We start from the raw sequence: 21,638 nt of genomic DNA, 5'->3' as shown, positions 1-21,638 counted from the left end.
ACAAAATAGGTAACTAACGAGGTAACCACTAAAAATAAAACGGAACTATAATCAAGTTGTTAAAATTTTATAAAAAATTTATTTTTCGTCCTTTTAAACTTGAAATATACTTTTTAATTAAGTACAACATTTAAGACACAAGAAGCTTAAAACATCGTGCAATCCATTTTTGGATCGTCGCGGATGTTCAAAAACGGACGAAAAGTTAATTTCCGAACATTCAGGCTCAGTTTCAACATTGTCTACTAAACAATCGGTTTCACCTGTTTCATTGTTAACACGTTTTTCCATTTCTTCGGTAATGTGATGTATCACAATTTGCTCGCATATTTCAGGAGTAACCGTTACTTGTCGAACGGAAGGTGCTGGTAACTTGTAGAAGAGTCCACTTGGAAGATATTTGGGGATAGGGTCACCTTCATTCAAGAAGGGATGTTCTAGAATACCTTGCATTGTTAAACGTTTCGATGGGTTGCGACTCAAGAGATTTTTAATTAAGTCTTTGGCGCTTTGTGGAAGGCACAGTTCTTCTGGGATGGGTTGGTATTTCGCCCTCTTGATTCGTCTGAGTGTTGAACGGTTGCCACCATCTTCGTCCATGAATGGTTCCATACCGACTAGCATGTTATATCTATTGTAAGACCATGTTCGATCACTGTTGTTTAGCAGCTTAATCCCTTGGCTTTGGTTAAAATAAATATTAACTTACAGAATGCAGCCAATTGACCAGGAATCAACTTCAAATCCATGTCCAGTTCGATTCAGAATTTCTGGGGCGCCGAAGCGAGGTGTACCACATACAGTCCTGCAGTTCAAAAAGGAGTTAGTTTAAGAAGGGACATCCGGGATGGTGTTTGAACAAGAAAGACGTAAATTAAGATATGGCTTTAGGCATAAGTTCATAAGATATGTTCCTTCCATAAGTTTGTCACTGGTTACAAACTGGAGCTTGTCTTGAGGTGATTGATGTAGGTCATTGATTCTGGTAAACCGACGCCTGATGAGGCGCTGTCAAAGGCTTCGTAAGAACAGACTAAATAAGAAGATGGTAGTCCTGCAAAATTAACCACCGGAGTGTTGGACTAATTCTCGCTTCCGTCGTTCTCCCTCGAACTAGCTCGAGCTGTAAGTCTGCTGCATTACGAAATATAGGTAGTGTCATATTTATGGAACATATCTTATAAACTTATGCTTTAAGCCATGAGGACCAAATTTGGTGCAGGACTGGTAATTTTGAAGTCCTAATTGAAGTCTTTGTACCCACTTACCATGTTCCGTGATAACCCTACATCAAATACACGATACTACGCCCCACCCCGTTTTTGCAAAGGCTGTTCATAATATCAGTCCCATATAATTCCCAATACTTACTGGCTATATTCGTTCTCTTCTTTAAAAATGGTCACCCATCCAAAGTCAGCAATTTTAACGGTCATCTCTCCGTTCAATAAAATATTGCGTGGTTTCAAGTCACGATGGGCAACACGATTTTCGTGTAGATATTTGACCCCAGTCGCCAGTTGATGTATAATATATCTCGCTTCAATTGGAGTCAATCGAACTCTATTTTTAAGCATGTCTTCCAATGTCTAGAGAAGCCAGAAGATATTATTTGACGGACCTTGGGTCAAAATAGAGTCCGGTGTTTGACCACATTGCTGGCTTAAGACGCAACATCCGGTGGTATGTTTACATCAAAGACGTTAATTAAGATACCAAGCATCCACATTTGGTGCAGTACTGTTAACGTTGAAGCCGTGTCTACAGTCTTTGTTGTTCACATACCGTCACATCAATGTTCCATCTTAAGCCTAACTCAAAGCAGACTAAACTGCATAAAAGGTTCTATTAAATTTAATTACCCCCATTTCACAAAACTCGAGGAACAAATAGATTAAGTATTTTCCTTCTGATGACTCCAAATATTGTACAATGTTTTTGTGTTTCAAATGTTTGTGGATTGAGATTTCCAAATCAGCCTGATAAAAAGATGTTTTAAACATTATCAATTGCAATGATAAATAACAACAGATTCTTCCCAACATCATTATACATTACTTAACCGAATCACATACGAGATAAATTGCTATCAAACCTGTAAAGCTTGACCGACATCACCCATATCTCTTTGCTCGAGGGTTTTTCTCTTGACCTTAACAGCTACCGTCTGATTGGTGGTCATTTCACGGTATTCGTATACAGTAGAGTGTGTCCCCTTTGAAAAACATTAAGTCAACGAAAATTTTTTTAAAAAAATAAACAACGCGTAAAATGCAATAATAATTTTACAAAATTGAATTTGGGTTTAAAATTAACCTATTTACAATTGGTACTTCATACTCGGCATTAAATAAAATTTAAGTGGTGTTTCTTTATTAAATATAAAACTTACCAGTCCTACAACTCTAATTCTTTCGTACTTCCATTTTCCATTAACACCCAAACATTTGGGTACTTCGGTTAATTTCATTTGCAAATAATCATTTTCTTCGCTAGTGTGATCGCAGTTGAAATAGACAACCGACATTTTAAAGCCTTTGCAATTAAGCGAGCGTCTAAACTCGTCTCTCCAGAAATGACGACTGAATATTCGCAATGATTCGAATTCCGATAAGTTCAGTTTTTGCAAACTAGTACTAGAGGGTTGAAGGTCAATTATTTTTTTATATGTTTAAATTTAAAGTTACTCGAGAGGTATTTCGTTTTATCTTCGTTAAAGAACTTGTTTGGAATTTTTTTAGTGTTTGTGTAATTTTTTTTTTAAATACTGGTTCACAATTTTTTTTAAATATTGATAAGAAGACGGTGAATTTTCTGTATTGAAGGTTAAAACACAACATAGAGGTATTCCCTTGGCATTGGAGAGATTAAGTACCCTTCTTTACCCATACAATTTAGCAATCCACTTGATGTAAGAAAGACGAAGCAAGTTAAATTATTTTGTTAAAAAGTATGTGCCATTATTTTATAAAATATGTTCCATAATTTTATAAAATATGTTCAATAATTTTTTTATAAAATATGTTCAATAATTTTTTTTATAAAATATGTTCAATAATTTTTTTATAAAATGTGTTCCATTATTTTATAAAATGTGTTACATTATTTTATAAAATGTGTTCAATTATTTTATAAAATATGTTCCATTGATTTATGAATATTTTCCATAATTATACAAAGTATGTTCCAAAATTATATAAAGTACGTTCCATAATTATATAAAGTACGTTCCATAATTATATAAAGTACGTTCCATAATTATATAAAGTACGTTCCATAATTATTTAAAATATGTTCCATTGATTTATGAATATGTTCCATAATTATACAAAGTATGTTCCAAAATTATATAAAGTATGTTCCATAATTATATAAAGTACGTTCCATAATTATATTAAGTACGTTCCATAATTATATAAAGTACGTTCCATAATTATTTAAAATATGTTCCATAATTGTATAAAGTATGTTCCATAATTATATAAAGTATTTTCCATAATTATATAAAGTATTTTCCATAATTATATAAAGTATTTTCCATAATTATATAAAGTATGTTCCATAATTATATAAAGTATGTTCCATAATTATATAAAGTATGTTCCATAATTATATAAAGTATGTTCCATAATTATATAAAGTATGTTCCATAACTATATAAAGTATGTCCCATAATTATATAAAGTATGTCCCATAATTATATAAAGTATGTTCCATAATTATATAAAGTATGTTCCATAATTACATAAAGTATGTTCCATAATTACATAAAGTATGTTCCATCATTTTATAAAGTATGTTCTCTAAGTTTAAAAGATATGTTAAATGAAGACGCGACTTCATTATTTAATTTGCATCTTAACAATGCTTGTTGTACTGGAGTTAACTATCTCCTTGTCTTCTGTATCGTCTTCCGTACTAGGAAGCATGGGCCGAATTTTAGTCTTACTATTCCGTCGATGAAGGACGTATTCAAACGCAAAGATTACAAACGATACAAAATTAAAGAAACAATACATTCCCAGAACGACTTTCATGTCCATAAATTCGATAAAATTCTCCGGGTTTTCCAAAGTTTTAGAACTTAAAGCGTAGGATATATTCAAGTTCATCCATAGCATAATTCCACTGGATTGAATCCGAAGAATACTGAAAGATAATAATTGTAATAAGTAACACCAGGCTTTGTGTATGTCTGTGTATCTATTAGTAACGCTTGGTCAGTTAGTTGACTAAATTTTCGTCTTCTAAAGCGTATTTGCAACCTATTTAAAAGGGTCGAGGGTGATAACCTTAGAGGCGTATTTCTTGTAGAGGGGTCGATGTCACCTACAACAGGAACTATCACCTACTGTGACATCCATTCTATTTCGACCAAGGAAGATAAATCACAGTAGGACATGTCACCATTCTTTTGAAGAAGAAATATTTAAACGAACATGGCAAGGTAGTGTCTGTCTCGCATGGACAAGGTTCCCAAGGAAGACCAGTACTTATTGACAGATAAGTCAAAGTTCTGACTAACTAAAAAACAACGTCTAGCTTAACCTAGAAGGCTGAAATTTTGCCAGTACGTTACACTTAAGTAGTAGGCAAGCACTAAGAAAGAATTTTGCAATCTGCCGCCATCTTTCAAAATGGCGGCGAGAAATGTAAATAACGTTGATTTCGTGTTTCAACCGATTACACTAATATTTAGCATACGGGTTCCCCACATCCTACAGATGGGCTTTGTGGCTTTTGGGGTTGCAATTTGCCGCCATCTTTTAAAATGGCTGCCCGGAAACTAATAAAATTGTTCCTATGGGCTGACGGGCAACACCGAGTGTTACCAATTCGCTGGATTACATGCAAAAATGGGAATTTGGCAAAGATTCGTTTGCCAGTCACGTCAGTGTTAGGATGTCTTACCCCATATCGAATCCATCTCTACAGGAAAAATTCTTCTGATAAGCAATTGAATTCAAATCCAGAAATAAATCCTCTTTGGCGATATGAAAATCCTCTTTCTTGTATTTACTTTTAACAATAGCAACCTCCATCACAATCTTACTGCCAACGTAAGCGAATTTTCCCTTCCAAGCTTTGTCAATACCAAGGACCGTTGTGGTGATACCAGCGTCTTGCGATATCAAATTTGATTCCTATAATTACGGATAGGTTTTTGGATGGATGTATCAAAAGTTTATAAGACCTGGGAAAGTATAACAGTCAAGCTTTTTCTTCTTTAAACTTATACATCACCTGTAAGTAAGTATTGTAAGCCGATCCGTAAGTACTGGACATTGTAAAACCACGCCCTCTTTTAGCATCTAAAAGATCTTTCAAGTAATCCAATGGTTTGACTCGAGGGTACTCCACAGTCGAAGAAGCCAGCATACTTTCGTAAAAACTGGCTAAAACACTGTGAGAGATTATAACACTCAAGTACAGAATGACATGCAAAATATCGTTCGACGACTTCACGTCAACTTCTGCAAATACATAAATAAATTTGAAATTCCTTAATTGTAACTTAAATTAAACAAATTTACCCGCAATCATTAACTTTATTAAATTCCACGTGTTTAGATATTGTTTCTTTTCAAAACACTTAAAGTATCGCAGTATCTTTCCAAGTATTAGCAAGAAGAACAAAGCAAGGAATATTGTAATCCAAAGCTGAAAATATACATTTATCTAAAAGTTAATAGTTGAAGTGCAATGAAAAGGATCATTGAGCTAACGATGGACGAAGGTGCCAATGTCGGAGTTCACGTTCTGTTAACGATTAAGGGGTTCTAGGCAAACTGAAAACCGTGAAATTAAGCAGAATGTTCTAGGCGAAATTAAGATAAACAATTATGTCCCTTATACTGGGTGTCCCAAAAGGCTTAGTACAGACTAAATAGGAAGAGTGACTGCAAACATGAGTACAGTCAGGGATAGATTTAATTGTAGAAAGTAGGAATGGAGAACAGAGTAATATGGGCGCGCGTCAAAGTCCCGGACCCCCTTCCCGGAACAGGGGGGGGGGTGGGTATGAAAGAAGAGGCGGGTCATAACGACAGAGGTAAAAAGGAATTACGTATTTTTGGCCGTCCCCGTCAGCAACGTCTTCAAACCGTAGTTTAAGTGAGTCAACCAATAAGATAATTTAAACATTTCATTACGTGTTGGAGGGAGGGGCTCTATACTGGGTGGTCTATAAGTAGGACTGTATTAAATACTAACCGTTCTCCATTCTGTTGTCCCTGGTAGTGTCAATCTTACAGAACATATCTTATAAACTTATGATATAAGTTTTGAACTTCAGTTCACCTAGAATCCACTTTACGTAAATTTAACTGAAATTGAGGCCATTTCACTTCAGTTTTTAAAAGTTTTAAGTATTATGATATTATATAATTTCCACTCAACCCTGAAGTACTTTTCTTTCTTGAACAAACTTTCACCATTAAACTTTAATTATTTTAGCAAATATTAAGTCTAGCGCGACTTTGCACGCCTTTCATGCATGTTTCAGTTTGCTTAAAACCTATTTCGTTGAACTTCGGTCTATAATTATTTCTTTAATATTTCAGTGTTGGAAAATTTAAGACCAAGTTGGAATTATTTTAAACTTCACGAAACTTTGCATAGCTCCATTACATAACATAGCTTAAAAGTAATATACCGTTTTATTCTCTTTACTTTAGAAACGTTTCGCGTTAAACTTAAATATTTTAGCAATATCATTAAGTCTAGCCGCTATTAGTTCCGCCTCTTGGTTCGTAATTGGAGCTAAGTTACCATTAAAGGCGTTTTGCTTTGCATTTATCGACAAACAAACTCTCATTACACAGTTTTTGAACGATGTAAAGCTTATAGCTAAAGTAAGACGTTGCATACGCATTGTACAGAAACGAAAAAAACAACGCCCAGTTGCGTTTTGGGCAACGGTGTCGATAAGACATAGAATAATCTGATGATATGATAACTAACATGGAGGTTCACAATTATGACAAAAAACAATACTAGTAAGTTAACCCTGTTATATGACGTATCTTTATTTTTATACACATGGTATTTTAACCCTTTATATTCTCCAGGGTTTATTGAATTATTCTAATCCGGATACAGCAATTCATTGCATTAAAATCGTTGGGCGAGATGGCGCATTACAAAGTCGGTGTATCTGAGGTTAGTTGATTACATTCATTGATATTGAGAACATATTTCACTGTAGGTTTTTAGTTTGAGTTTGAGACTTGTTGCAAAGGCACCTGGTATTGCCCGTCAGCACATTTTTATTAGTTTTTGGGCCACCATTTTTAAATATTGTGTCAAATCGATGCCCAAAACCCATAAAGTGTTTCTATAAGGGGGTCTTCCGTAAAATACTCTGGACAACCTTAACTTGAAAACCGTGTCTCTTAGGTCAAAATGGTGATAGAAGTGACATTTTCGACTCAAAATTGATTTACCTAAGAATATCCCCCTAAATTAGGCCTGAATTATTCTAAGCTGAATGAAATTGCAGATTCCAAATTTCATGGAACCAGAAAATAATGAAATAATTGGAATGTTTTCGGTTTTATGGACATATATAACTGCTCGTTTAAATGTCAGGTAGGTCTAAGTGATATTTAAAGATGCATTTAATAATAATTTTTCGTTCACTTAATTTGTAGTATGGTAGTAGTCGATCCTCTTGATTTCGGAAATGTATTTGCAAACGGAAGCGGAAATGGAGTCATTGGAACAGTTTTACGTAACGTAAGCAATTGCTAAACTAATATCATAAGCCTATAAATTGATGAATAAGTTTCACGTGTTGCAAGGCACCTAGTTCTTACCGAAAAGCGTCGAAATAATTCTACTAAATTCTAGGAAACCGATTTTTCCATCAACCCAATTTATCTAACAGCGGACACGGTGAAATATCTGGATTACACACCGACTATTACTCGAGAAGACTGGGTCTTCGTTTCTGGACCGACAAGGATTGGTTCGAAAAATTACTTCTCAACTCTGGAATCTTTTGAAAAACCTGTGAGATATTTTTTATAAATAATTTAAAAACGAAATGGCTTTTTTAGTATGGGTACCATTTAACCATTCCTCTAACTAGCACTGGTTATAAATTCCCTCGTACACGCACACACTAAAAGACAATGTAGCAAATTATACTAGCTCCAAAAATCAATAATTTAGCAAGGGTCTGCAAGGAAGGCATGGGCGAAAGGGTTAAAATTATTTGAAATACGTCATGTGACAGAGGAAAAACACGGCTCAAAGAAATTTAGTTTGTTTTATTTCGATTAGTAACACATTTGGGGAAATGGCGCTGCAATATGGATAAAAACTGGGACTAGGTGTTCAGTCCCACTCCATGTGGAATCTTTCTGTCTTGGTGTCACGTGGTGGCTGTGACGCATTTCCAATAATTTTTACTCACAAGCCGATGCCTTTTTCGTTTTGCGCTCTCTAGAGCTGAAAAACGATTGTTCCGTCCCCTTACAGCTGGGCACCTTTTCCCCCTCTTTCTTCCCCCAGTTTTTAGTGTGGCCTAATGCATTTTGGTGATAAATAAAGTTTCCAGGGAATTTTCCACTCAAAATTATTTTCCAGTTCATGTTATTTATTTAAAATCAAGTTATTTTACTCCCCGACCTAGAATCGAACCCGGTAAAATAAATTTAATAGTGACTAATTCTAGAGGCCGAGCAAAACGGTATATGGCCGGGGTCATCTTGTTTACTGTCCATTTAGAGTGAGTTATACGGAATGGGTTCTAATATGTATATAATTGTTTATACACTAGGTGTGGATGGTATTGTTTGTCGTATTGGTGATGTACTGTTTTATCTGGGCAATTATCGCGCACATGTTGAAGAAAAAGCGAGACAAGTGGTCCTTCCAAAAGGAATTTGCAAGCTCCATGTACTTCTCAAGTTTGGCTCTTTTAAGCGAACACCAAGATCACAATGGTCAACGGCTTTTCGGACGTATTTACGGAATATCATGGAAAATAGCTGCAATGTTGTTGTCACTGTCCTTCACGGGTCTATTGCTGGCTAAATTGGCCAAAAAAGACGATCCATTGCGTTACGACACAGTGCACGACATCTACATGGATAAAAATATGAAGCTGTTTTTACTGGAGGACAGCGCACCTCATGATGACATGAAGGTAAGTAAGACTTATTTGAACGCCAAGATGGCTCCAGATAATAGACACTTTTCAAAAGGTGGGGCGCAGTATCGTTTGCTTGGTATTTTGGGTTAAGGCGGAACATGTGATGGTATAGATATGTTCCATAAGTTTGTCACTGGTTACAAACTGGAGCTTGTCACGAAGTGATTGAAGTAGATCATAGAGTCGAGGTAAAGCGACACCTGGTGAGGCGCTGTCAAAGAGGCTTAGTACAGACAAAATAGGAAGATCGAATTCCTGCAAAATTAACAACCGAGAGTAGGACCAAAAAGGAGAGACTTCAATTCTCGCTTCCGTCGTTCTCCCTCGAACTAACTCGAGCTGTAGGTCTCTAGCATTACGAACTTGTATACAAAGTGTCATACTTATGGAACATTACTTATAAACTTATGGTTCTACTGAAATAAATTATTCTTCTTAAATTCGCAGTATTCTTTGGATTTTGAGAAAAATGCTCTTTGGAAAAGAGCGTACAAAGATGGGACGATCAAAACATTCCAAGATGTAAACATTGTTGCTTATCTCGCTGATCTCCTCGGTGGTCGATTGATTGTGACAACGGTTAAGACATCTATTCTGGTTGTAGCGCAAATAATGTGCGGATCGGTGGCAGAATTTTACTACCCAAAGGAGGCTTACATGACCGCGAACTACGCTTTGGTAATGAAGAAAAACATGGATTTGCCGACAAAGAAACTACTCTCATTCGCGTGAGATATGAATGCATTTTAACATAAGTTTCTAAGATATGTTCCGTTCCATAAGTTTGTCACTGGTTACAAACTGGAGCTTGTAATGAAGTGATTGAAGTAGGTCATAGATTCGGGGTAAAGCGAAGACGCCTGGTGAGGCGATGTCAAATTTGGGCTTAGTAACGCAGACTAAATAGGAAGATGGACTGCAAATCGGGTGTAGTCAATTCTAGCGTCGTTCTCGATCTCGATCTAGCTCTCAGTAGGTCTCTAGCATTACGAAGCGTAGGTAGTGTCATACTCAGCGTGGGAAATAAGGCGATGGCACAGGACAAATGATCAGTTTAAGAATTGCCTGGACCAGTTTAAAAATTAAATCGTAGGGGGATCAGTGGTCCACGGGACCACTAAGAAATTTCAAGGGTAACCAGAGTTCAGACATTAACTCAACTATTTTAATTATCCACTTCTTCAGTTTAGCAGACGACGTGCCCTGGTCAATGGTCATGGACCAGTTTATTTATTACAAGCCAGGGGGGGTCGCTGGCTAAATGACCATTTTAATAAAAATCCTAATTTTTCCACCCTGGTCATACTTATGGGACATATCTCATAAACTTACTCTTTCACTAATATAGACATAATAATATTTCAAACAGCGCAACTCAAATTGACGAAAATCAACTTATTAATTCCCGCGTGAAGACTGCATGGGATTTGGGACACTTGTGTCTATCATCCGCAACACCAGAGGAAAAGGATGAACCTTTGACCCCGGAAAATTTCTACTTTGCGGCATTTTTCTACTTGAATTGGTTCAGTTTATCTGTCATTGCTATCTGTGTGGAACTCTACACGAATTCTAAGCGAAACAAAGTCGATATACAACCTGAAGAGGTTCAAGAGCAAATTGAAATAATAGAAGATGATCAAGAACAAACAGAAATAGAGACATTGGAGTGAATACAAGCAGACCGTAGTGTCCTATAGAGCTATTTCAATTCGGGGGGAAAGGAGAGCTTTTGAGGCGTGGTTTCGCCAGTCCCCGCCTAGGAGCCATATTGTGCGGGAAATTTAGCATAGAGTTCTTCAGCGGCCCGCACGGAGGGAGGGTGAAAATCGGCTCCGTTTATTATCAGGCCCCACTGTTTCCCCCCTTCAACTGACATAGCTCTATTCAGATTACTGCAGTTATTAATAAATGTAATCTGTTATTCAGCAAAAATTTAAAACTCAAATAAGACTTAAACCATATAATAATTCAACACTTATCACCTATTTTAAAAATCGATAAAATAAATAATAATACCACCAAATTTAAATCAAAATAAATAATAATACCACCAAATTTAAATCAAAATAAATAATAATAACACCAAATTTAAATCAAAATAATTATTATTCACTTAAATTAATCATTATTCTCCACTATTTAACAATGACCAGCTGAAAATTGAATCTAGGCATTTAAATTGAGCAATATTATATTGTCAAAGATACAACCATAAAAAACAATAACATTTATATGTAATAATTGAAACAAATGTATTTAAGAAAGGCGGCTTATATTACCTTTACAGTGACGTAGATTCTAGCGCGCCCAAACCGGCCTTTATACAACTGACAACAAATAGGTTGCTATGGCAACCTTCAGAGTCTAGCCGGAGATATTCTCGAGAAATGGCAGTGCCACACGTTTGACTGTATTAAAGTCTAAGGGGATTAACATGCGATTCCAATATAAGACTTGTGTTTATACAAAAGCCGAGACACGTGGATTTCAAAATATTGCGCAATAACTAACCGGCACGCTATATAAGACTGTTCGCACCATTAAAAATGTACTTGTATATTTGTTTAAAGTAGATATTGAAGCAATTAAAGGATTACTTCATTAACTTCTAATCAATAAAGGCAACCGTGACGTATTACATTTATTTATTTATTTATTTATTCAATTAAACTTAATATGTTAAATAATTTTAAACGTAGCTTAATCACAAAATTCAGAAGTGTCGAAACTATTAGCATAATCAGGGGCATAATGACGTTGGAAAAAGGTTTATCAATTTGAAGAGGTAAGCGTTTTTATTTCCCTTTCAAGGCCAGCTGCCGTATCTTTATATCTATTTTATCAAATATTATTTCGAATGCGAACGTAACCATCTAGGAGGTGAAGTATTTCGCAACAACTAGCAATGAATGACTAGAGATATGACGTAATATTTTAAAAGCTGATGAAATTATTCTTCGTGATAGGCGAGCAAATTCCTTCGGATACTACTCTAGTCAAGTCGCGTCTTACGGGTCTCCTTAATTAACAAATAATTAGCTTTAATTCTAGTCAAGAGTTAAATTAAAATATAAAATTTTAAAAATGGCTTCAGATGAGTTAGATAAATACGTTAAAATTAAAATAGAAGGTGAAATATTTACAGCTGAAAAATCAATATTGAGTGAATTCAGCGAATATTTCAAGGCGATGTTTTCCGGAAAGTTCCTTGAGAATCGATTACAGACGATAGAGATCGATATCATCAATAAAAACGATTTCAATCGATACCTCGATTATATCAACACGGGTAATTTAAACTGGACCGAAATAAACTCCGAAAATATTACTAGAATCCTGGAAAACGCTACAATGTTACAAATAACGAAATTCATTGAAGCTATCGAAATACCCTTAATTGACGAATGGGAATCATTTGGAAATGCGGCCGAAATGTTTACGTTGTCAACAAAATACGGAATGAGTAAATTGCGGCTGCATTTGCTGCGTCTACTAGCAAATTGCATGGATATCGGACTGGATAACGATTTTGCCGAAATGTTTAACGATAGTGAACTGGACGATCAACAACGTATTTACATCGATGAAGTGAGTTACGAATTTTTACTCGAGTGCCTTAGAGAAAAGCAGACGACCGGTGAAATAAGTTTCGGTTCAAGCAAGAAGAAATACTTCGAGTCACCTTACCGTAATACTAAAGAATCACAAGGACTTCTGGAATGGGTTTGTAGATGGACTGTTAACTACTTAATCGATAAAGTCGCGGCTGCTGTTGATAATGTTAAAAAGATCGATTCTCTGTTAGAATTATGCGATTTGAAATATTTACGACGCTGCGATATCGACCAAGTGTTAGACTTATGTAAAAAGGTAACTTCCGAAATTGACATTGAACAAACATCAGCTATATTTTCGATTATCGAAAATGTTATTAACACACAAAAGGCGGCGATTCAACGTAGCTTAGAAAATATCGAATTGGAACTTTTTATGATATCGTTTTCGTGCAAAAACAATTACTTTAATAAAGAAGACGAAATTTTCACGACACGATGTCGATCGATACTGAAGGATGGCAAATTATCGTACACTTTTGATAATATCAATATACCATTCAGGTTTGATAATCGTGATATAGTACTCGTCGATAGTAGGAACGATATCATCAGCGTGTACATTAGCGAATCGCGAAAATTTGCGTCTGTCAACTTACAAACGGGAGTGCAGAATGTTATCGCGTCGATTACGGATATGAGATATCGAATAATAACGGCTATAATGGGTGATGGATATTTAGCAGTTATTGGATACCGCAGTATTTCTTGTAGCGAATCAGACACCCAGATAATTCTTTCGGTTTTCGATTTAAAAACGAGAAAATGGCAGTACGAAACGATAAATTGTTATGAAGCCCATTGTTTCGTCTCTTCCAACATGATTTATTTCAACGATTCATTTTATTTTGTAGGTAGCCCCGACGATTATTTAGGCAAACCGTACATATATCGATACAACCCCAGAATTGGGAAGTTAGAAAAAAGTGAACAACTCTGTACCAATTACCAATCTCGAGTTGACGAATTTACCATACTTAAACACAATGGTCAATTAATTATCTTCGGACTTTACAAAGTAACCGTAGTTAATACCGACATGTTTTGTAACAAAAATGCTAATTGTCTGAAGGAACTAAAATTGTTTTCGAATGGATTTAGAGTGTTAGGGTCATTTTCAAAGACAGACGGTCGTTTGTATGTGATATGTTCTTATGTCGGATCTAGTTCCAATTATACAGGCCTATGTATATCCGATCTGCACGTTTATTGTTTACATTTAAAAGAAGGCTTAATGGAAGATGTGGGCAGCATACGTGAGGCTTATAACGACCACGTGTGTCAAACAAAAGAATGGAATTCTAGTCTTAGCAGATACAGAGTTAAAAATGCTACTTGCTTAGTTACCAATACGATAGTACACTTGTAAAAATCACTTTGTTTATTAAAATAAAATTAATGGACTAATAAAAATAATTCTTGCGTTTTTAGTTGTTGTTCTGGATCTTATATGCATACAAACAGAAATACAGACATTGGAGTGAATACAAGAAGGCCGTGGTGTCCAATACAGACTACTGCATTTATTAATAAACATAATCTATTATTCAGCAAAAATTAAAAACTCAAATAAGACTTAAACCTTATGATAATTCAAGACCTATCACCGCTATCACCTATTTTAAAAATAATTATTATTCACTTAAATTAATCATTATTCTCCACTATTTAACAATGACCAGTCGAAAACTAAAACTAGGCATTTAAATTGAGCAATATTAAATATTTGTATTATTTAAAACATGCGGCTTATTTTACCTTTACAGTTACGTGGAATCTAGCGCGCCTAAACCGGCCTTGATTGTATAGCCGGAGATATTCTCGAGAAAATGGCAGCGCCATACCTTTGACTGTCTTTTAAAGTCTACGGGGAATTAGCTTAGAGCGCCAATACAACTCTTAGATGTAAACAAACCGCTGGACACGTGGTTTCAATATATTGCGCAATAACTACAAGACTGTTCGCACCATCAAAAATGTACATGTATATTTGTTTAAAGTAGATATTGAAGCAATTAAAGGATTACTTCATAATCTTCTAATCAATAAAAGCAACCGTGGCGTATTACATTTATTTATTTATTTAATTAATTAAGGGACTTAATATGTTATTTAATTTTAAACGTATATTAATCGAAAAAATTCAAGTTTTACTAACGTAGCGAAAAGCGTCGAAACTATTAGCATAATGACGTTGGATAATTGTTTATCAATTTAAAAATGTAGGCGTTTTTATTTCCTTTTCAATGCCAGCTGTCGTATCTTTATTTCTATTTTGTAAAATATTATTTCGAATTCAAACGTAACCTTGTAGGAGCTAGGAGGTGAGGTATTGCGCAACAACTAGAAATGAATGACTCAAGTGATATGACGTAATATTTCAAAAGCTGATGAAATTATAGTTTGATGTAAAGGAGTAAATTCCGTCGGATAGTACTCTAGTCAAGTCGCGTCTTCGGGTCTCCTTAATTAACAAATAATTCTAGTCAAGAGTTAAATTAAAATATAAACTTTTAAAAATGGCTGCAGAAGAGTTAGATAAATACGTTCAAATTAAAATAGAAGGTGAAATATTTACAGCTGAAAAATCAATCTTGAGTGAATTCAGCGAATATTTCAAGGCGATGTTTTCCGGAAAATTTCTTGAGAATCGATTACAAACGATAGAGATCGATATCATCAATAAAAACGATTTTAGTCGATACCTCGATTATATCAACACGGGTAATTTAAACTGGACTGAAATAAACTCCGAAAATATTACAAGAATCCTGGAAAACGCTTCAATGCTACAAATAACGAAATTCATCGAAACTTGTGAAATACCTTTAATTGACGAATGGGAATCATTTGGAAATGCAGCCGAAATGTTTACGTTGTCAACAAAATACGGAATGAGTAAATTGCGGCTGCATTTGCTGCGTCTATTAGCAAATTGCATGGATATCGGATTGGACAACGATTTTGCAGAAATGTTTAACGATGGTGAAGACGATCAACAACGTATTTACATCGATGAAGTGAGTTACGAATTTTTACACGAATGCCTTAGCGAAAAGCAGACGACAGGTGAAATAAGTTTCGGTTCAAGCAAGAAGGAATACTTCGAGTCACCTTATCGTAATACTAAAGAATCACAAGTACTTCTGGATTGGGTTTGTAGATGGATTGTTAACTACTTAATGGATAAAGACACGGCTGCGGTTGATAATGTTAAAGAGATCGATTCTCTGTTAGAATTATGCGATTTGAAACATTTACGACGCTGCGATATCGACCAAGTGTTAGACGTATGTAAAAAGGTAACTTCCGAAATTGACATTGAACAAACATCAGCTATATTTTCGATTATCGAAGATGTTATAAACACCCAAAAGGCGGCGATTCAACGCAGCTTAGAAAATATCGAATTGGAACTTTTTATGATATCGTTTTCGTGCAAAACCAATTACTTTAATGAAGAAGATCAAACGTATGCAATACGATGTCGATCGATACTGAAGGATGGTAAATTATCGTACATTTTCGATAATATCGAAATACCACTCAGGTTCGATACGGATAATCGTGAAATAGCACTTGTCGATAGTAAGAACGATGTCATCAGTGTGTATATTGGCGAATCGCAACAATTTGCGTCTGTCAACTTACAAACGGGACTGCAAAATATTATCGCGTCGATTTCAGAGCTCAATTATCGACCGATGGCTATTATGGGTGATGGATATTTAGCAAATATTGGATACCGTAGTTTTTCTTGCCGTGAATCCGACGTCCCGATAATTCTTTCGGTTTTCGATTTAAAAACGAGAAAATGGCAGTACGAAACGATTAACTGTTATGACGCCAGTTGTTTCGTCTCTTCCAACATGATTTACTTCAACGATTGCTTTTATTTTGTAGGTAGCCCGGATGAGTTTTTAGGCAAACCGTACATATACCGATACAACCCCAGAATTGGGAAGTTAGAAAAAAGTGAACAACTCTGTACCAATTACGAATCTCGACTTGACGAATTTACCATTCTTAAACACAATGGCCAGTTAATTATCTTCGGACTTTACAAAGTAACCGTAGTTAATACCGATATGTTTTGTAACAAACACGCTAATCCTTTGAAGGAACTAACATTATTTTCAAATAGTTTTAGAGTGTTTGGGTCTCATTCAAAAACAGACGGTCGTTTGTATGTGATATGTTCTTATGTCTCATTTAGTTCGTGTTATACAGGCCTATGTATCACCGATATGCACGTTTATTGTTTACATTTAAAAGAAGGCTTAATGGAAGATGTGGGCAGCATACGTGAGCTTTATAACGATCACGACTGTCAATCCAGCAGATGCAGAGATAAAAATGCTACTATTAGCTTAGTTACCGATACGATAGTACACTTGTAACAATCACTTTGTTTAATAAAACTTATAATCTAATAAAAATAAGCCTTGCTATTCATGTTGTTGTTGTTCTGGTTCTTATCTAATCTAAACTAATATCGTAAATTAACCGATGTCGACATGGATAAGCACTACGTATTATCAGAAGGAGATAATAGAAGAAGGATATGATACTCGGTATCCTCTTAATATTCTTTAGTTATGTAACATAATTCTTCACAGACTAACCCTTTTCGTTTAAACCGATTTTTACCCACTATAAACCGAGTTTTACCCACTATAAACCGAGTTTTACCCATTATAAACCGATTTTTACCGATTAGTAACCGATTTTTACCTATTTCTAACCTATAAATGGGTATATAAACCTCGAACCGATATATCGGTTTAAGTGCCATATCGGTCAGTGATACCGATATCATATGGGTTTGTGGCCATCACAAATATAAACCTATAAGCCTATAATTATCTCTACATTTCCTTGATTTTACTCTTGTTCAAAAAATAGTACTTTCTCACTGATAATAACTGACTGAACTTACCTTATCGTCAAAGGGTTTATAAAAGAAAGCCAAGTTCCTCTGTTTATCAACTGTAGGCGCTCTGGTAACGAAGGTCACAGTATTGATCGTATGAGGCATTGAAAAATCCACTAATTTCAGTCGAGAATGTTTCAAAGCGATAAAACCAAGTGCAATATCACCTTCCTGAAAATAAGATGGTTGGTTATACACGAGTTCTTATTGGTCTGATAATGGATTCTTTTAAGTGTTACTTTGTTTCTTAGCCTTTCAAGCATGGTATTGATCCCAACATCCATTATTTTTATAGTGTATCTATAAATAGTTTAAAGTGGTAGTTTTTTGTCAATAATACTAAAAGAAATTGTCTCGCTACTACTTCAACTTCAAAATACACTTTTTGACACTCCGTTACATAACGCATTGTACAATCAAGGAGGACAGACTTTAGAAGGAGTGTTAGTCTAATGTTAAAAAAGCAATAACATAAACGGAAGGGACAAAAGGGAGAGTAGGAATTTTTATCTCTCTCTCCCTCGTTTCTAGCTAACGCGCACGCGCTTGTGGCGTCGGTTACTAAACTTCCACCAGCTCCCACTTCCAGTTCAAAACCGGTTTTTAAATTTGACGCATGCGCGCGGACACCGCAGCGAGTGACTGAGCCAGCGCAGGAGAGAGACGAGAGGGTTTTAGCCACGAAGCGAACCAATCCGCCTATTCACATTATTACTCCCTTTCAAGTCTCTCCTCCTAGGTACAACGCCTTTAAGAAGAAACCGTGCACATTTCGCGTACTTGATTACGAAACATGACTTACTTAAATCCTAGCCAATTAGCTATTTCCCTCAATATATGATACTCGACACCAGCTTCAACAAAATGGGATCCATTTTCATGTTTTTCTATTGTATGTAGAGTCCCCTGTCAAAAAACACGTAGATACAAATGATTAATCACCATTTGAATACTTAGTGTCGAACTGGTTTGAAAATATGCAAATGTCATTCATTGTCATACCTTAACTCTGGTTAAAACGGTGAGGTCTTGGTTGCTGCAGTTGAACATAACGGGTCGGCAATTGCGGATAATGCACAATTCTTGCAGTTTTACAATTCACGCAATTCAAGATTTTCCGTATTAGCTAGGTGTGTTTGGGTAGGGCATGTTAGTTTCGTAGAACAATACCATGCTCTCTAACAAGCTGAGTTAATGTACGAGATGGTTCCACGGTTGGGGTACACTAAGTTCTTAGGGTACACGCTTAGGCCTACTCAAAGAATTACATTTAAAACTCACAATTTTCAATCAATATCTAAACAAATCAGAAACATACACACAGGGCATAATCGTAAAAGCGTTTTTGTGTTTCACACTTGTAGGTAAAATTCAATATTTATAAGTTTGTTACTGTTTACTGAGAGATGTGACGTAGGTAAAACGTTATAAATTCTCGTAAAGTGAAGAGACGCCTAGTGAGCCGCTGGCAAAGGCTTAGTTAGTTAAGACTAAATAGGACCTATGGAAGTTCTGCAAAATTAACCACCACTGAGGGTAGGACTTCAATTGACTCGCTTCCGTCGTTCTCGAACTAGTTATCTCGAGCTGTAAGTCTCTAACATTACGAACTTGTATAGGTAGTGTTAAACTTATGGAACATATCACTTATAAACTTATGATATATCTAAATAAAACTTTGAAGTTCTACAAATTAAAATTTTTCAATCACTTACCAGAACTTTCCAGCTTAAAAAGTTAGTTACACTTTCACTAATTTCAAGATTAAGCTAATTACAATTTATAATCACTGCCAAACAAACCTTAATTCCACTACAATTTACTTTAAGCACAACTTAATTTAAAAGAACACATCGAAGACACAATACTTTTCACTTACATTATTACATTAACGTGGAACTAAATTCAGGTTGCTTAGAGTCTACCTTTTTCTCGACTAAATAAAATAGTTATATTTCTTTTGCGAAACAATTTCCTTTAATGACCTAGGGCCATTAATTTAAAGCGAAAGACAAAGCGTGAAAGTCATTAATGAAGAAGGACAACGAACGTTTACCAGAGATCACGGGCTCATACCATTGCCTCGTATTGCGTAGACAACGCTCATACACATTATTTGGTTGAATTTCGTGCAACTCTGACATTAAGCTAGGAAGGAACCGCTAACAAAAATGGTCTTGGAAAATGTGTTGCAAATAACACATTTCTTACGGTTGCTGACGAAATAGATAATGAATGCGTACAAGCAAAAGTTCATATAGTTAAAACCGAAAAGTGTATTTCATTGAAGCTTCCTCGCGCCGTGTAATATGAGAAACGCCCCTTTTACCTCTCAGAATAGTGTCGACCCCTCTGTGTATGATTACCTTTACTACCGTAGCACGGGGAACATACGTGAGTAGTAGATGCTAGCTCTAGTACCGACGTTTGGATCGCCACCATAGAGTACTATTTTCTATAAACCTTTGACCCCCAAAAAACGTTCTTCTCTGATTGGTTGCTTCGTGTAGCGGTTGAGAGGAGGGTCGTTTGCTTCTCATTTTACACGGCGTCTACAGCCAAAGGCTGGGAACTGTAATCGAATTATACTTTATGTTTTTATCTATGAACGTTTTGTACAATACTTAAGGAAAAAGTATCGGAAAAGTAACAAAAATATACTTAAATAGGAAGTCAAACAAAAGAAAATTAATGTTGTTTTGCGCTTCATCAATTATTCAGGACTTACAGACGAAAGTTTTCAAGTCATATACATGATAACATAAGATTATAAGATATGTTCCATAAGTATGACATTAGTTATACTTCGTAATGGTAGAGACTTACAGCTCGAGCGAGAATTGAAGTCCTAATGTTGCAGGACTTCCATCTTCTCCTATTTAATCTGCACTAAGCCTTAGACAGCGCCTCACCAGGCGTCGCTTTACCTCGAATCTCTGACCTACCTCACTCTCTTCATGACAAGCTCCAGTTTGTAACAAGCTTATGGAACGAACATATCTTATCAACTTATGGTTTCATTTACACCCCTATGATCAGATAAAAACTTCTAACTAAATAACACACACCTTTTGTACTTCGTGGTCTATGGTGTCAAAAGAAGAGAATATCGAACACGCATTGAGGATTGACTCGCATATATCACAAGGGAAATCTAGCAGATGAAATATTCATGAAAGAAAGCGTGACTTGTATCCTAAGATTTATGGCAATTTTCCCTTAGCTTATAATGGCCCACGTACAATAACAAATTAAAACAAGTTGGGAAACCAAAATAAACCTCTTCGAGTAGAGACAAAGACTATCTACGCACTTATTTACCAAAATATGCAGCTATTGCTCGTTTTTGATAAGCAAGCACCAACGTTACAATTAAAATAACGAATCATACGAGCGTTACAGAAAGTTCTATTTCTAACTCTGTTAGCGTTTAAACACTGTCAAAAAGTCGATAATAATGTGGGCTCTCGTTAATACATTCATAGAATTGTTCTCTAACTGTTATAAAGCTCGTTCTACATTAAAAATGAGTGGAAGTAAGGCAACGCTTTGAAACAATCCCTAAAAAGAGTCCAGGCGTAAAATTAAGGTTCATAAACGAAGTTTGTAAAGTTTGCTTGCGTGCCACAGGTAAAATAATTACCCGTTAACGTCAGGAAAATATATTGACTTAAAGGAAAGCGCAGCTCCGTTGATGCCCCTTATAGATGGCTTTTCTGCTACACAGTGGGCCAAAGGTAGGAACCAATGGGAACTAGTGCATTAGGTCTGATTGGTTCCTGCCTTTGGCAAGGTAAAATTCGTGTCCAGAAGATTAGCCAGAACGCTAGGGGTGATCATGGAGCCGGGCTTTCCTTTAAAACTAGCACAGATCCATAAGCTTAGAGGAACCAATTTGACTGGAGACGAAAGGAGGATGTGACATACT

The 21,638-nt window shown here is 35.7% G+C and overlaps 4 protein-coding genes across 5 annotated transcripts; 2 read left to right on the top strand and 2 right to left on the bottom strand.

Annotated features, from left to right (window-relative positions):
* Positions 1 to 51: 51 nt before the first annotated feature.
* Positions 52 to 2,913, bottom strand: LOC149618488 (uncharacterized). Its single transcript, XM_089855070.1, has 6 exons — positions 2,393 to 2,913; positions 2,096 to 2,215; positions 1,863 to 1,979; positions 1,372 to 1,589; positions 710 to 805; positions 52 to 631 (listed from the first exon to the last, which is right to left on the bottom strand). Exons 1-6 carry the CDS (start codon positions 2,525 to 2,527, stop codon positions 118 to 120), a joined length of 1,200 nt encoding a protein of 399 aa, XP_089711196.1. The 5' UTR covers positions 2,528 to 2,913; the 3' UTR covers positions 52 to 117.
* A 583-nt stretch (positions 2,914 to 3,496) lies between these two features.
* On the bottom strand, positions 3,497 to 21,394 carry LOC149618485 (uncharacterized). Its single transcript, XM_089855444.1, has 9 exons — positions 19,029 to 21,394; positions 18,713 to 18,962; positions 18,513 to 18,616; positions 17,950 to 18,010; positions 17,717 to 17,881; positions 5,535 to 5,661; positions 5,245 to 5,474; positions 4,912 to 5,144; positions 3,497 to 4,149 (listed from the first exon to the last, which is right to left on the bottom strand). Exons 2-9 carry the CDS (start codon positions 18,758 to 18,760, stop codon positions 3,843 to 3,845), a joined length of 1,275 nt encoding a protein of 424 aa, XP_089711570.1. The 5' UTR covers positions 18,761 to 18,962; positions 19,029 to 21,394; the 3' UTR covers positions 3,497 to 3,842.
* On the top strand, positions 5,395 to 11,147 carry LOC149618487 (uncharacterized). The gene is made up of 10 exons (XM_089855443.1): positions 5,395 to 5,510; positions 5,572 to 5,737; positions 6,564 to 6,998; positions 7,071 to 7,161; positions 7,502 to 7,590; positions 7,653 to 7,737; positions 7,852 to 8,013; positions 8,786 to 9,154; positions 9,608 to 9,888; positions 10,530 to 11,147. The coding sequence occupies exons 4-10, from the start codon at positions 7,132 to 7,134 to the stop codon at positions 10,831 to 10,833; spliced, it is 1,320 nt and encodes a 439-aa protein (XP_089711569.1). The 5' UTR covers positions 5,395 to 5,510; positions 5,572 to 5,737; positions 6,564 to 6,998; positions 7,071 to 7,131; the 3' UTR covers positions 10,834 to 11,147.
* LOC149618486 (kelch repeat and BTB domain-containing protein 3-like) lies at positions 15,112 to 17,055 on the top strand. 2 transcript variants are annotated; one of them, XM_089854054.1, is made up of 2 exons: positions 15,112 to 16,844; positions 16,922 to 17,055. In XM_089854054.1, the coding sequence occupies exons 1-2, from the start codon at positions 15,297 to 15,299 to the stop codon at positions 16,925 to 16,927; spliced, it is 1,554 nt and encodes a 517-aa protein (XP_089710180.1). In that variant the 5' UTR covers positions 15,112 to 15,296; the 3' UTR covers positions 16,928 to 17,055. The 2 variants fall into 2 exon arrangements, with proteins under 2 accessions (XP_089710180.1, XP_089710181.1); XM_089854055.1 differs by lacking the exon at positions 16,922 to 17,055 and having other exon boundaries at positions 15,112 to 16,597; positions 16,681 to 16,818.
* Positions 21,395 to 21,638: the final 244 nt, after the last annotated feature.

Source organism: Phalangium opilio, unplaced genomic scaffold (genome assembly GCF_054372755.1).
Source record: "Phalangium opilio isolate 3A_F unplaced genomic scaffold, DU_Popi_V2 ptg000209l_1, whole genome shotgun sequence".
Lineage (NCBI taxonomy): Eukaryota > Metazoa > Arthropoda > Arachnida > Opiliones > Phalangiidae > Phalangium > Phalangium opilio.
Note: the sequence above shows the minus strand (reverse complement) of the source record. Positions and strands in the feature narration are given on the sequence as shown.